The 15,508-nt window shown below is 33.1% G+C and overlaps 1 protein-coding gene across 2 annotated transcripts; it reads left to right on the top strand.

Annotated features, from left to right (window-relative positions):
* The first annotated feature begins 9,424 nt into the window (after positions 1 to 9,424).
* On the top strand, positions 9,425 to 15,097 carry LOC126695557 (wax ester synthase/diacylglycerol acyltransferase 4-like). 2 transcript variants are annotated; one of them, XM_050392365.1, is made up of 6 exons: positions 9,425 to 9,610; positions 10,531 to 10,819; positions 11,136 to 11,702; positions 12,797 to 13,150; positions 13,871 to 14,008; positions 14,755 to 15,097. In XM_050392365.1, exons 2-6 carry the CDS (start codon positions 10,637 to 10,639, stop codon positions 14,902 to 14,904), a joined length of 1,392 nt encoding a protein of 463 aa, XP_050248322.1. In that variant the 5' UTR covers positions 9,425 to 9,610; positions 10,531 to 10,636; the 3' UTR covers positions 14,905 to 15,097. The 2 variants fall into 2 exon arrangements, with proteins under 2 accessions (XP_050248322.1, XP_050248321.1); XM_050392364.1 differs by having other exon boundaries at positions 9,426 to 9,610; positions 10,534 to 10,819.
* The last annotated feature ends 411 nt before the right edge of the window (positions 15,098 to 15,508 follow it).

Below are 15,508 nucleotides of genomic sequence, written 5' to 3'. Positions count from 1 at the left end.
GAATGCAGCGATTATGCCTTTGGAACTTGGTTCCAACTCAGGTTAATATGCTCGGTAGTAATGTTTCCTGAATTGCCGAGCATTCTATGGTACGTCTGGACAAGGTTTCATTGTTTGTTCGGGAAATCTATGCCGAGCATATTTTAGGGGTCAAGGCTCAAAACTCGTAGTTCGTGAAGGTAGTTTCAAGTAGAATTTGAAGTAATGGGGCCGTGCCATTGGGCCTGAACCCAGGGCCTAATTGGGTCTTGGGACCTCGGTGCCGTACAGTTCCCTTGTCGTATACTCCATAAGTATTTCCCGTCTTCCTACCAGCCATTTCATGGTTGTTTCAAAGGGGTTGATGAAAGACATTGTACGTTTTTAGACCCCTTAAACACAACCAGATTAACCTAGTTATTTAGCTAAGTGATTAACTTAGGTAAATTATGCAGATCTAGGTTAACACATATAAATCATATCATTCACAAGTGCGGAAAATAAAGAACAAACGATATGATAACCCAAGAAAACCAAATCGGTAAAAAACCTGGGGAGGATTTAACCTAGCTATCTTCAAGGTAAAACAAATCCACTATGAAAGAATTGAAGTTTACACAATAGCGACTTAGACCACTAACATCCTATTGCTACTTCGAGTAGGAAATTTACTACCACAACCACATGATAGCTTTAAGTCCATGTACTACTTCTTTCTTGGATTCACAGCATGTACAACCACTCCCGCTTGTGTATCTTTAAGCTCTTGAAAGCAGCAACTGAATTGATCACCAAACTCTTGACATCAATCTTGAGATTGGAAACCCTACGTGTGTATGAAGGCAAGCACCTCTAGATCTCACAAGAGATTCACGCACACAGCATAAAGAGTAACCCTAAAACGTGGCTAGGGTTTTTCCTTTCATACATAAGGCAAAACATAAAACCCTACACGTCAAACGAGCTTGGGCTAAGTTAGAAAATTTTGCAGAAAAACAATCTGCATGAGTTTCGATCGATCGAGTCTAATTTTCGATTGATTGAGCTAGGCAGATTTACACAGTAAATCCTACAATACACTCGATTCCAACTTTACACAAAAACATACTTTGAGCAAGTCTAAAACAAGACTAAACGTTTTGATCATGGTTTGCCAACATTACAAAATGAAGTTTTAATACATTTAAACTTAAAGTCTTAGAACCCAACAGACATAAAGAAAGATCTAGATTCCCCCTAAAAAGAGCCTCATGGATGATCGGAATGAGGGAGTTCTACTTCTTGTTGTCAAGCTAGTTGACATTCTTTGGACTTTTTATCAATATGAGGTGATTGTAACATAGTATATATGACTCGTGATTCAGGAAATCCAATCTTCCGTGTGTAAGGCAGAAGCCCTATAAGGAAAAAATAAAATATGTTTCTTGATAATTGGTAGTTTAACCATGCCAATTATCACCTCTCTCTCTCTCACACACACACACATCACAAATCTAACGTTAATATCAGTTATTGTTGGTTTTTTTTTTTTTTGGTTAAGCTATCATTGTGGGGTACAACATATTCTTTGAAGCTCCATTATTCAAATTACTTAACTCTTGCAAAGTATCATGTGAAACGATACAAGAACTCTTATCACCAAGCTAGTGACAATATTACTCTTGTCAATTTAATGTGATTTTTTTGTTAACAAAAAAAAAAAGGTCTCTTATCGGGTTGTAATTTGTTAAGGTTATCAAGAAAAGTGGACTTTGGCCAGGTTAATCTCTTTTATTATATTTATTTTCTTGGCTTGATATTGTTTCTATCAATGAGCGAAGAAACATAAACAAGCCTTCTACTCTCAGGGCCCTAGAAAAGCTCGGAGGGAAAGCATTAGAAAATTGAAACCGATGGAGAAAATTATGGTTTAAGAGACTCAAATTATTGTAGGCCTATATACATATAGACAAACAAATTAATCATAAAATTAGTTTAAGATTTAGTCTAAGGTTAACTTAGGCAAACCTGTGTCATGTGAAGGCCCATTATTCCCAACTCAGCCCACTGTCCCAACTCGTAGCTTTACTTGTTTGGCTATAGATAAACTCGAAGCAGATAAGATTTAAACCATTCACGGTGGGTGGGTGCGACTGTTAGGTAAAGTTGTACAATTTAAACTCCCGTTCGGGAGGAGGGAATGAAAAAAAAAATGGAAATGAATGAAAATAATTTTAGAATATTCTTCCCTTGTTTTGTTTAGGAGTTCTAATGGAAGAAATAGAAAGTCCATTCCCTTGTATGAGAGTTTAAGTGTGAGAGAATGAAATGGGTAAGAAAGAACACTCATTTCTTTTTATTTCCTTAAAACCTCAAATTTTTATTTTCCAAAAATTGGGAGGAATTTGAGAAAATGAAATTAGATTTAATGAATTTTTTCAATAAAACTCCCAAAATACCCCTACGCTCAAAATTGGGTTTTTAATTATGTTACAAACTATTATTTTTATTATATATAATTGAATTAAATAATTTTTATGTTATCATGGTTTGACCTCGGTTGAACCTTGGTTGGACTCAAAAAACTTGAATATCTTCATTTTTCGGTTCTTTGAATGGTTTGGATTTCAAAACAATGCATATACTGTAATACTTAGGGAGGTTCAACAGCTTCTATAGCCAATTTATTTTTCTAATGATGCAAAAGCTCGTCAAGATATGGTCCTTTGGACCCACACCAAGAGAGTAAACCCGTGCATTCGCTACCTTGACCAATCAACCCACACCCTCGCGAACTTCTAAAACCAATTCTAAGTTTCAGGTAAGTGAGGGTGTGTTATGGGAGATTGAACCAAGGCACTCCAGCTAGAGTGAAATTTTTCTGCTACCTTGACCAATCGACCCACACCCTCACGAACCTCTAAAACCAATTCTAACTATGGTGACTTGATATGTGAGTGGATTCTTTAATACCACAAAGGGTATGTTTTCTCTAGATCTAGACATTGCCCTATTTGGAGGAGGATTGGAGATTTAATACTAATAACCAAATAAATTACACATTTGGGGTTGCATGAAACAATTTATACATACATGGATTCCAATTTTTTGTGCATAAATGAATCCAAATGTTGAGCATCTAAATTCCACTCTTTCTCTCTCCAAAAAAAATGAATCTAAATATTCAACATTCGAACTACAAATTTTTAGTCCTTTTCTCCCAATTTCATGTGTAAAATTTATTTTGTTTTGAATATGTTAGATTTGTATTTGTTCTACATTTAGGTAATGTCTTCATTATGGATGTTGATGCTTGTAATCAAATAAATGTATTGAATGTGTTAGGTTCTAAAAGTTTAGAACAATTGGCAAATCATGAACACAAACTTGTCTAGATATAGATCTTAGAGTCTATAGGTATTATTAGACAATACTCAAGGTGATTCAAGTCAAGATTCAAGAACATACAAGCTGCAAAAAGAAGATTTCAAAATTTGCCAGGTTCGATCGATCGAAGAACAGGCTCGACCGATCGAAAGTCGTATCTGCATAATTTTAATTAAGCCCAAATAGTAGTTCAAGCCCATTAAGGATTAGGTTTTAGATCTACTTCTCCTAGTATATAAAGGAAACCCTAAACATGTTTTTTAGAGGTTTTTCAAAGAGAGAAGAGTGTGCCTCTTTTGTATTTAGGGTTTTGTTCCTAAAAAGCTCTCTCATATTTTATACTAGTGTTATTACTTGAAGAATCTCAAGATCCGGTGTTGTAAAAGTTGCTGCCTTTTCTAGTCATCAAATGTGCTGATGATCTAAACCTTCAAGGGTGGTCTTGGAGTCACAAACAAGAGAGTTTGTGTTGCTAAAGTTTTGAGTGGGATCTCAAAGTCACAAACGTGGGTGTTTGTGTTTTTGCAAAGGCTAAAGAAAGAAGTAGTTCGTGCACTCGGAGCTATCATGGGGTCGTGGTAGTAAGTTTTTTACTCAAGGTAGCAATAGAATGTTAGTGGTCTAAGTTCTATTGTACAAACTTCAATTCTTTCATAGTGGATTTGTATTTTATATTGAGGATAGCTAGGTTAAATCATTTCCAGGTTTTTTACCAATTTGGTTTTCCTGAGTTATCATATCGTTGTGTTCTTTATTTTCCGCACTTTACAATAATATGATATATTTGTGTTAACCTAGATCTGACTAATTTGACTAAGTAATCACTTGGCTTATTAACTAGGTTAATCTGATTGTATTTTAAGGGGTCTAAAAACAAACAAGTGGTATCAGAGTGGGTAGCTCTTTTGTTTTAGATCTTTTGATCTAAGAACTAATCCTTGACCCTTGTTGTCATGGATAATTTGAAGTATCTTTCTGATCATGTTTCTACTTATGTTGCTGTTGATCTTATTGATGCTTGTGAAACTCTCCAAAAGGAATTATTGAAATCTATGAAAATTGCTAAGAGATTCAAGGAAGAGTTAAAATTGGCTAATCTTGAAAAAGAGGAATTGGTTGTTAGATTAAATGAATTTAATAAAAAGAATGAATTTTTGAGAAATCAAATTTCCTCTCAAAATGAGAAGATGAAAAGTTTGGAATAAGAGTTAGTTGAATCTAAAGCTAAAATTGAAAATTTGACTAGTACTAAGAGGAATAATAAAGAAAATGCTTATTTTGCTAGGATAGACAAAGGTAAAAGGTCTGATATAGACGCTGAAGTTTCTAAACCTATGTCTAAACCTACTGTTAGAGAGCATAATAAATTTGTTTTTGTGCCTGTCTGTCACCTTTGTGGTGTTGTTGGTCATATTAGACCAAATTGTTCTTTGTTAAGGCAAAAACCAAAACTTGAGACTAGATTTGCTGTTAGGAATACCGATGTTCCTAACTTTGTTCCTGTTTGTCACTTTTGTGGTGTCTCCAGTCACATTCGTTCTAATTGTCATAAATTGAAATTTAAGCATTCTGTGTTTCAGTCTAGGATATGTGATGATATTTCTCCTGCCATAAGTCTATATAAATTGTTTCATATTCTTTTGAAAAATTTGAACTTGTTGGCTTGTGAAAGGAATTTACAGGATTTCAATCTCTCTCAGAAGATTGGTGTAATCCCTCAAATACACTCTGCCTCTCATGGATTTTCACCTATAAAGCCAAAGACTCGTGCTATATGGGTGAGAAAAGATTCACTAAGGTGAGTGTTGTTTACTTTTCCCTGATTTAATTCTTTCAATTATTTGTGGACATATTTTTTTTTTGTTTTTGTTTTTGGTTGTTTTAATTCTTAGGTTGTTTTGATTATTCAAAAATCCAAAAACATTGAAAAATTTTAAAAAGACAAAAATATTTTATTTTGAGTCTTGTTTTATTTTTTTTGAGGATTACATGAATTATGATATCTCTTTCTTGATTTAGAACATGCTTGACATTGTGGAGAAACTTGAATAGTGTGTGTTATATAAGTGCTAAGCTATTTCTGATTTTGTGTGAGTATGTACTAGTTTGTACATGTACTCAAGGGTTAATTAAGAAATTGATATTTCTTGTTTGTGTACCCTCTATAGCTTTGTTAAGTATTGTCATGCATTGCATTTGCATTTTTTATCATTTAGCATAATGTGTGCTTTTAGTTTTGGTCATAAAATTTTTTTCCAATAAGATTTTTATGTGTTTTGCATTATTTTTCTTGGATTTGTAATCAAGGCTGGCCATATTATCTTTACATAACATGTTTATGTACTTTGTTTAGCTTGGATGAGCTTAGTTATTGCACTTTACTAGTTTGACCTTTGTAGTGCATGTTGTATGGGAGATATTTATAGTTTTTGATCACTTGATCTTGATCTTGAAGTCACATGTCTTTGATTGTTGGACTTGAACTTAATGAGAAAGGCATAAATAACCATCTCACCACTGTTTACTAGCCAATCATGAACACCTTAGTGCATATCATAAGATTTTGTGCTCGAGAAAGTGTAGCACATGCACAAAAAGATCATAAGGTGTAGCCTCGGTTTAAATGCTAAAATTGGTGTGTACATTATTGGACTTTAATAAGTTTTTGATCAAATAAAATTGGTGTATACATTATGAGACAAATCAAGAAACTTACATGCATTGCAAGCTTTTTTTCTAGGAGATGTGGGAGTTATATGATGTAACTCTTTAAGTGATAGTCTCTTTCAAATTTATGTGATGAATTTTGTAGAAATTGTGATTGATTTCTATTTACATATCACCTCACATGTATCTCAAGCTTTTGCTAGTTGCACACACTACACAAGTTATTCTTTGCTAAACTTTGTACTTGTTATTGTGTGTGATTTTGGTTTGGCCATCCAAGATTAAAAGTTCATTGATTTTAATGTAAAATGTGTTTAATGTTTGAGCTTTAAGGACAAATTGATTGAAAATCTTGTTTTTGGAAGATCTAGGTTGAATTCAAGTATTTTTGAAAAACTTTTCATCTCATACTCATGCATTTTATTCATAATACAATGTGCTTTGAGGAGTTTCTGAATTAAAATGCTCTGTTTTTCGAAAAACTAATTTTTCCAGATTTTCAATCGATCGAACCTATTGCTCGACCGATCAAAATTGCGATAAAAATTTTGGTTTGAATCTGTTTGGCTCGATTGGTATTCGATCGATGCTTGACCGATCAAAACTGAAAATTTTTCAATTTTTAAGTTTTTGACCAATCTATTTTTTCATGCGTCATTTACGTTTAGGATTCACATGCATTGCATTGTTTTCTGTATCCATCTTGCAGTTTTGCAATCATATCTCTCATTGTTTTTACACATAACATGCATACACTTTGCTAAATTGGTACTCAACTTAATCTAAAAATTGATTGATTAATTTTTGAGTCCTTTGTACATTTTAGTATATGATATTTTTCTTGATGTGTGAAATGCTGAAAATTGAAAATTTTTTTTTTTGGAGATATGATGGATAATCAATGCGCAAATATTTTCTTTACTCATGCAACTGTTTATGGGTCACATAGTGTCAAGTTTGCATTTATTGAAAGAGAGAATATTTTTCTCCATGTGTATCCTCAACTTAGTTTTTAAGTTTGGTTTATGTATTTTTTATTTATCCCCACCTCCTAAATTTTCTCCAAAACTGTTTTTCCCAACACTTGTTTTGTGTTTCCTATTTTTATAGGGGTAGAAGCTTGTTTTTAACCTTTGTTGTTTATAGGGAGAGTTGTCTCTATTTTCTATAGAGTTGAATTGTTTTGTGTTCCCTTAATTCTCTATTTTCTCTTGACTTTTATTGCGTATGTTGTCTGTTTACTCTTTGTATGAGTTGTCTTTGTCAATACATGACAAAAAGGGGGAGAAATAGTTAAAATGTGGGAATCATGTTTGCTTTGTTTAAGAGGAGTTGAAATTGTTTTTGAAAGGGGGAGAATATAAAAACTTTTTGATGTATCTAACTTAGGGGAAGAGTTAGAATTTACTTTTGTTTTTTATATTCTGTTTTATATTATTGTTTATATGTCTTTCTTTCCACACATGCGGTGATGTGTTCTTTTGAGTGTTTTCAGGAAAGACAGGTGCATTCTAATCAAGACCTTCTACCTCTTCTTGCAACTTCTAGGTTAGAAGTCTTAGATTGGGATTTGTGATGTAATTGGGCATTTTATTGTATTGGGTTGTTCTTGTATTTGAGCATTTCATTTTGTATGAAAGTTTTGTCACGAATTGCCAAAGGGGGAGATTGTTAGGTTCTAAAAGTTTAGAACAATTGGCAAATCGTGAATACAAACTTGTCTAGATATAGATCTTAGAGTCTATAGGTATTATTAGACAACGCTCAAGGTGATTCAAGTCAAGATTCAAGAACATACAAGCTGCAAAAAGAAGATTTTAGAATTTGCCTAGTTCGATCAATCGAAGAACAGGCTCGACCGATCGAAAGTCGTATCTACAGAATTTTAATTAAGCCCAAACAACAGTTCAAGCCCATTAAGGATTAGGGTTTCAGATTTACTTCTCCTAGTATATAAAAGAAACCCTAAGCACATTTTTGAGAGGCTTTTTAGAGAGAGAAGAGTGTGACTCTTTTGTATTTAGGGTTTTGTTCCTAAAAATCTCTCTCATATTTTCTACCGGTGTTATTACTTGAAGAATCTCAAGATCCGATACTGTAGAAATTGCTGCCTTCTCTAGTCATCAAATGTGCTGATGATCTAAACCTTCAAGGGTGGTCTTGGAGTCACAAACAGAAGAGTTTGTGTTGCTAAACCTTTGAGTGGGATCTCAAAGTCACAAACGTGGGTGTTTGTGTTTTTGCAAAGGCCAAGGAAAGAAGTAGTCTGTGGACTTGGAGCTATCATGGGGTCGTGGTAGTAAGTTTTCTACTCGAGGTAGCAATAGAATATTAGTGGTCTAAGTTCTATTGTACAAACTTCAATTCTTTCATAGTGGATTTACATTTTACCTTGAGGATAGCTAGGTTAAATCCTCCTCAGGTTTTTTACCGGTTTGGTTTTCTTGAGTTATCATATCGTTGTGTTCTTTATTTTCCGCACTTTATAATGATATGATATATTTGTGTTAGCTTAGATCTGATTAATTTGACTAAGTAATCACTTGACTAATTAACTAGGTTAATCTAGTTGTGTTTTAAGGGGTCTAAAAACAAACAGAATGACTATGCTCAGTTAGAGGAGTAAGAGATCCAACCCTTAATGATTAAATTATTTTGAGAGAGTGATGGCATTAGAAATTCTAAGGATAGAGGAACTGACAAAACATATAAAACAAATTTTTAGTAAGATTTAATAAAAATAATTTTTTTTTATTATATAGTGGTCATGTGCAGTCCACATGATCCCCTTCTGTTACTCATGATGCTTGGAAACTTGACAGAGTGGTCAATGTAGTCAAACAGGGGAAATTATTGTGTACTCCCAGAGTACTATAAATGCATACTCCCTCCTCTCACATGAATGGTGAGTCCTACTAATTAAATTTATGGTGGGACGTACCATTCATATGAGAGGAAAGAGTATGCATTTATGGTACTCCGGGAGCACCTAATAATTTTCCGTCGAACAGTATTATGAGTCAATAATACAAACCTAATAACATATAGAGTCTATTCGTAATTGATCCAAACTTTAAGGGTCCTTTTACAATTTGGTGTAGTCTAAAGTCCTAAATTTGGAATTGTTTAAGTTGAGATTTGTTATTTTTATTTTTGAGAACAGTATTTCAACCAGATCCATAATAAGGTAAACGTATAACTTTACCAGGTATTGATAATTCCTTTAATCCTTTTGGGTTCATCTTGTAGCTTAGCCCACTAGAGATGACTTGTAATCTAAAGTCATTCCAAGCTTTTGGGTAACATAAAGGATTAAGGAAGAAGAAAGGAATCCATATAGAGCACGAAGAAACGGCAAGGGGCTATTCTAGGTTGAGGGTCCACATACTGCGGACAAAAGCAGTAGACAAAGTAAAACTTCTCATGCCCCAATATCAAGAGAAGCCCTATTCTAGGTTGAGGGTCCACATACTGTGAAATTTTTTTTCTTAAATGCAAAGCATCAGAGAACTCTTACACACTCCTCTGTTAGGAATAGCTCCCTTGCTCAAGTTGGTTGATGTTGATCCAACCTACACTTCCTCTTCAATAATTTTCAGTACGAATATTTACTATTTGCTCATTCATGTTTGGGATTTTAATTACTACTATCTGTTTACAGCTATATAAGTGCATGTCCTGTAATTTTTATTGCTTTGCTATTTATTTGATATCTTTATTTGTCCCTGTATATCAATTGTATTTTTTTTCTTATGAAAAGAGAATACCTTTTTATTTAAAATGTAATTGTTTCCTCTTATTAGCAAAAAAAAAAAAAAAAAAAATGTACTTTTTAAATGTAATTGTTTGAATTTCCACCACGCATGCATTATCCCTCTCTGCCCTGTCTAACCTTTCAATGTGGACAGTAATGCAAATTAGGTCAAGATATTCTAGTATCATATAAAAAGTTACAATTTTTGCTACACTTATCTTATGTGACAAATTGTGATTGACTGCTTGTCACTTTCACATAATCCTCATAGAAATGTTATTTCATCAATTCTTTCTTCGAGATAGTGCTGATCATCACTTTTTCTCCACCACTTATTATTTGGTACGTGAACACTTACGACAAAAGTTGTGATTTTTTACATAATTCTAGAATTTTTATTATGTACTAGGTAAATTACGATAGCCGAAATCTTTGATGGTCATAAGGGCCCATCTTTGTACCTACGTATGTCTATTTCACCGATTCTTTTTTCAAGATAGTGTTGATCACCATTTTTTCTCTACCATCTATTATTTGGTACGTGAATAATTGTAAAAAAAAAATTATGATTTTTTGATATGATTCTAGATTTTTGTTTTATTATTATGTATTAGGAAAATTACGGTAGCCGAAATCTTTGATGGTCAGGGCCGATCTTTGTACCTGTCAATGTCATGAATGTTTTTTTCCTATCATAGTACGGTTTAATGTCATTAACAGTTTAATACTTTTTTCTTTTCTTTTTTTGTTTGTGTTTTCTCAAGCAGGGGGAATATATGCAACAACTTATGAAGCTTTTCATAAAAGAAAAAAAAGGAACTTGTGAAGCAAAATAGTTTTCTTTTGTGCTGAGTGATCGCATTATAAATAATGGAGTTCGAGGAAGGATTGGAGCCAGTAAGTCCTACTGGACAGTATTTCAACAACTCTGTGCTGTCAATATCCATTATCGCTGTTATGGAATTTGAGATTCCAATCAACAACCTGCCCTCCATAATGTCATTGCTCAAAGATGTGTTCCTCCCCATCAATCCTCGTTTCTCCTCCATTATGGTGCTCCTCTCTCTCTCTCTCTCTCTCTCTCTCTCTCTCTCCTTTTATAATACACTTACAAATTTCTTAATTTCTCAGTTTAATTAGATGAAGTTGTTATACGCGTGCAAAAGCAATATATGGTTAACTAGCTATGAGAAAGTATTAAGCCTATAGCATATTTTCGAAGTTGTTTTATTCACTATTTTCTAATTAATTACCTTTCTTCCAGAATACTATGTTCTTTAATTTTAATAGTATTTAAGCAAAAAGAAGAAGAAGTTATTTTAGCCTATTTCAAAAATGGCACTAATTGGTAGTGAGAATTTGAAAATAGATTACAGGTAAAAAAGGTGAGAAACAATGGAAAAGAGTAGAAGTGAAGCTTGAAGACCACATTAACGTTCCCATTTTCCCTATTGGATTGTCACCTGATTCATATGACAAATATTATGATGACTACATTTCAGAGATAGCGATGAACCAGTTTCCACAAAACAAACCACTATGGGAAATTCACGTTATTAAATATCCAACAAGCAATGCAGCTGGTACCATCATATTTAATCTTCACCATGCTCTTGGTGATGGTTACTCTCTCATGGGTGCACTTCTTTCTAGTCTGCAAAGAGCTGATAATCCTTCTCTGCCCTTAACATTTCCTTTTAGCCAACGCTCAGAGTCAAAAAGTGATAGATTAAGCAGAGGGGTGTCCCAACCCTTTTCCTTAATCTTTAATACTATATATGATTTTGGATGGAGCGTGTTAAAGAGCAATTTGATTGAAGATGATCAAACTCCGATAAGGTCTGGGGAAAAAGGAGTGGAGTTTCTACCAATTACAATATCAACTATGACATTCTCTCTCGATCATATCAAATTTATTAAGGACAAGCTTGGAGTGGTAAGATCAACACACACACAAACACGCACATGCGTTTGCAATAATTATACACTTCATTTCACATATGCCATATTAACATGCTATGATGGGCGCTAGTAGCTGTGAATGAAACCCTACATACATTTTATTGTTTGTTCAACAGTTCCAAGGCACATGTTTGTTCATCTTTTCAATAGAGTTTTTTAATTTTTTAAATATTGAAATATGAATCAATTTCATTCGCATATCAATCTTGGTATGTACTGTCTACATCCAATCGATTTACCCAAGAGATCAGCCGATGGGTAAAAGGTGGTTGGCTGCATATATATACTCAAGAGGTTTATTTATTCCTCATCTAGGAGTGTCCACTAATCATGTTTTTTTGCACAACTGTACTTAGTCCTAGAATTCCAAACCTACTGTTAACTAATGGAACCCATGTTATCAACAAGTAAGAGCAATTACATCAGTTTACTTAAATTTTTCTCCTTATTTTAGAATAAAAACTTATTTTTTATTTTAATTAATCACTTTTTAAAACACCTACATCAAATTTCCTATTCTAAACCCTATTTCATTTAAATATTATTTCATCTCTTTTTCTTTTTTCTTTTTTCTTTTTTTCCTTTCACTTTTCAAAACACAAATTTTACTTTATCACAATTGCCACAATACAAAAACTACTAAAATATTGATTTGGAGAATGAAAATTTTCTTTATCACAATTACCATAATACGAAAACTACTAAAATATTGATTTGGAGAATGAACATTGCTCCCTAAATATAGCGAGCAATTGTAGCAAAACCCCAAAATATAGAAAGGATGGGAAAGCTAATGCGGGGTGCTTTTTGGGTTTTCTTCCCTTACTCTATTTTAGAGAGACTTATGCCATTGCTCTAAGTTATCAGATTTTCGATGGTTATATCAAATTTTTATTTCTCTTGCTCACCTAGAAAACACTTAATTTTCTTCTTCTTTTCTTCATATTTTTCCATTCATTCAATATTGTCAGATGATTGGACTAAAATTTGAAAAGCTTGTTTTCATTTGGTTTTTTGGTGAGAATTAGTTTATTTTTACTCAATTGAATAATATATTCTCAAGTGCAGACCATAAATGATGTAATTACTGGTATAATCTTCTTTGGCACCCGGTTATATATGCAAGAGATTAGCCAGAAATCATGCAAAGCGGATTCCACAGCAATAGTGTTTCTCAGTACAAGGACAGTTAGGGGCTACAAGTCTGTCAAAGAGATGATCAAACCTGAATCCGATACACCATGGGGAAACCAGTTCGGTCTCTTACATGTATCAATACCAAAGTTTACAAATCTAAAATCCTCAAACCCCCTTGAGTTTGTTTTAAAAGTACATAAAATAATCAAGAAGAAGAGAAACTCTTCATCTGTATACTTCACTGGTTGCCTATTGTCAATTATGAAGAAACTAAAAGGCCCTGAGGTACATACACAATTTTACTCTTGACATCTCTAGATTTTTTAAATTAAAAAAGACCCTACATAGTTTAATATGAAGTTGCTTGATTTGAAGGTCTAATACTTGTCTACCATGACTAAGGTTTTTAAATTGTAATTGTTTTCCCCCAAAGAAGTCAAACAGTTTTAAACCTTGGGGATGGTTTATAAATAGTTAAGCAAGCCACATAATTAAATTCAGTGATTCTAACATTACATTCAAAATTCATATAAATTTTCTCTTAAAGCAACATAAAAAGTGCTTAAGAAGTTTTGCTTCTTTAGCTACTTGTTTTTTGGCTTTTGTTTATGTGGGATGCTATAGTTTGCCTCTTTAGCTCCTTGCTGGTTGTATTATGAAAGCAACATAAAAGTACTTAAAGAAGTTTAAGTTTGCTTCTTTAGCTCCTAGCTGGTTGTACCATGAAAGCCACATAAAAAAGTACTTAAAAGAAGTTTGCTTCTTTAGCTCCTTGCTGGTTGTGCTACGGGCTTTGGTCATTTCATGGATACTGTAACGTTTCTGGTTTTCAGTATATATATCCTTTATCTTAGAGGGGGAAAAGTACTTCAACAAGGAGTAATTATTAGTTACTTTTTTGTCTATATAGAACAGAGAATGTTTAAAATATATACCGAGCTATATTTTGATGAACCATTTCTCAATTTTTCTTTGCTATGGGCAACGGGCATGCGGTGGTGGCAGGCAGCATCTAGATACATCCAAAGAGCATCAAATTACTCAAGCATGTCGATCTCAAATATGATAGGGCCAGTGGAACAAATGGCTCTGGCTAAACATCCAGTTAAAGGCTTATACTTTATGACCGTTAAAGTACCTCAGGTAAAGTTCTCAAAAATTAGCTACATTCGGGTTTTCAAAGTTAGCTACCATCTTATCACAGTGCTTTGTTTATTTCTTTTTGAGATCTCACATTGATGTTTTTATATTTTGTTGTTAATTTTGAACGAAGTACTTAAAACTGTCTTATTTAACCGAACCCAATCTCCTCTCCCAAAAAGATATATATATATATATATATATATATATTATACATACACACACACGGCCCATGTATTTTGGGCATATGACTGCGCATTACAAAAGTATCAATTATTAGGAGACTTTTGATTTTACATACTTTTTAGCTCTTCTTTACACAAGCATTACCAATAATTTTGGCAATTGTTTATATGCTAATTCCAGAAAGTTCGTTTATGTATAGTTGTACCTTAAAAACGCAAAAAACAAATAAACAAACAAACAAAAAGAGAGAGGAAGACTGAAGACTTAAAAAAATGTACATGAACAAAAAAGCCTAAAAGTTAAAAGGAAAAAAAAAAGGCTTATAGCTCTGTTGATACTTATAACTTGATTAGGTTTCCGAGTTGTGACTTTCCATGAATATAGGATTGGTAAGGATTAGAGATTCATCTAATATTGGGGAAAAAGATGCTATCTGAATAGTCAAGAAATTGAAGATATACAATGCGGTAGTGTCAAAATAATGGCTTCCAGTGTTCATAGTTTTAGTTAATTTCATATATTTTCTAGCCACTATAGCAAATGCTAATTTTGTTGTTTTGCAGAGTCTTACAATTACAATGGTTAGCTACATGGGAAATCTGAGGGTTGCCGTTGGCTCAGAGAAAGGGTTCTTAGATCCCCACAAGTTCAAGTCGTGTGTGATCAATGCCTTTGAGATGACACTCCAAGCGGCACATGAAATTCCCACATGAAAATATATAATTTGAAGTGTCAAATTACATTATTATTAGAGCTAATAAAGTTGAATTTGGTTTTGGATTCTATACGTAAGCTTGTTGTAAAAAATTTCATAAGAAAGTACAAATATGTATCCAAGTGTCTTGTGAAAGTATTAGTTAATGGCGAAGGGAGGGAGGTTAGGGGCAGCATTATATTTTTCCGATCTCTTTTAAGTTTTTAATCTAATCTATACTCTATATATATATATATAAAAGCAGATTATCCTATTTCAACTGGACTTTTTTATGATTCAAAAATACCCTCATTAATAAATGGTAATTTCATTTAGAAATATGGTTATAAATGTCAAATAACAAATTTCATTTTGAATTCAAAAAGAGAACTCCTAACATTTAGGATTTTTTTTTCCCTTCACGTTCAAAAAAGAAATTACAGTTATTACCTATCTCTAAAGTTTATCCTTTTTATTTGTTTGAAAAATAAAAATATATATTTCTAAATTATAATAAATGCAAATTATTAACCTTTACCCAAAAAACTAGAGGAGTTTTTGAGCACGCACGTGAGCACGTGCTCAATAGCTAGTAGTTAATAACTTGTCATTAGGCCAGGAGC

This window comes from Quercus robur, chromosome 8 (genome assembly GCF_932294415.1).
Source record: "Quercus robur chromosome 8, dhQueRobu3.1, whole genome shotgun sequence".
Lineage (NCBI taxonomy): Eukaryota > Viridiplantae > Streptophyta > Magnoliopsida > Fagales > Fagaceae > Quercus > Quercus robur.
This window is presented reverse-complemented; position numbering and strand designations above follow the sequence as displayed.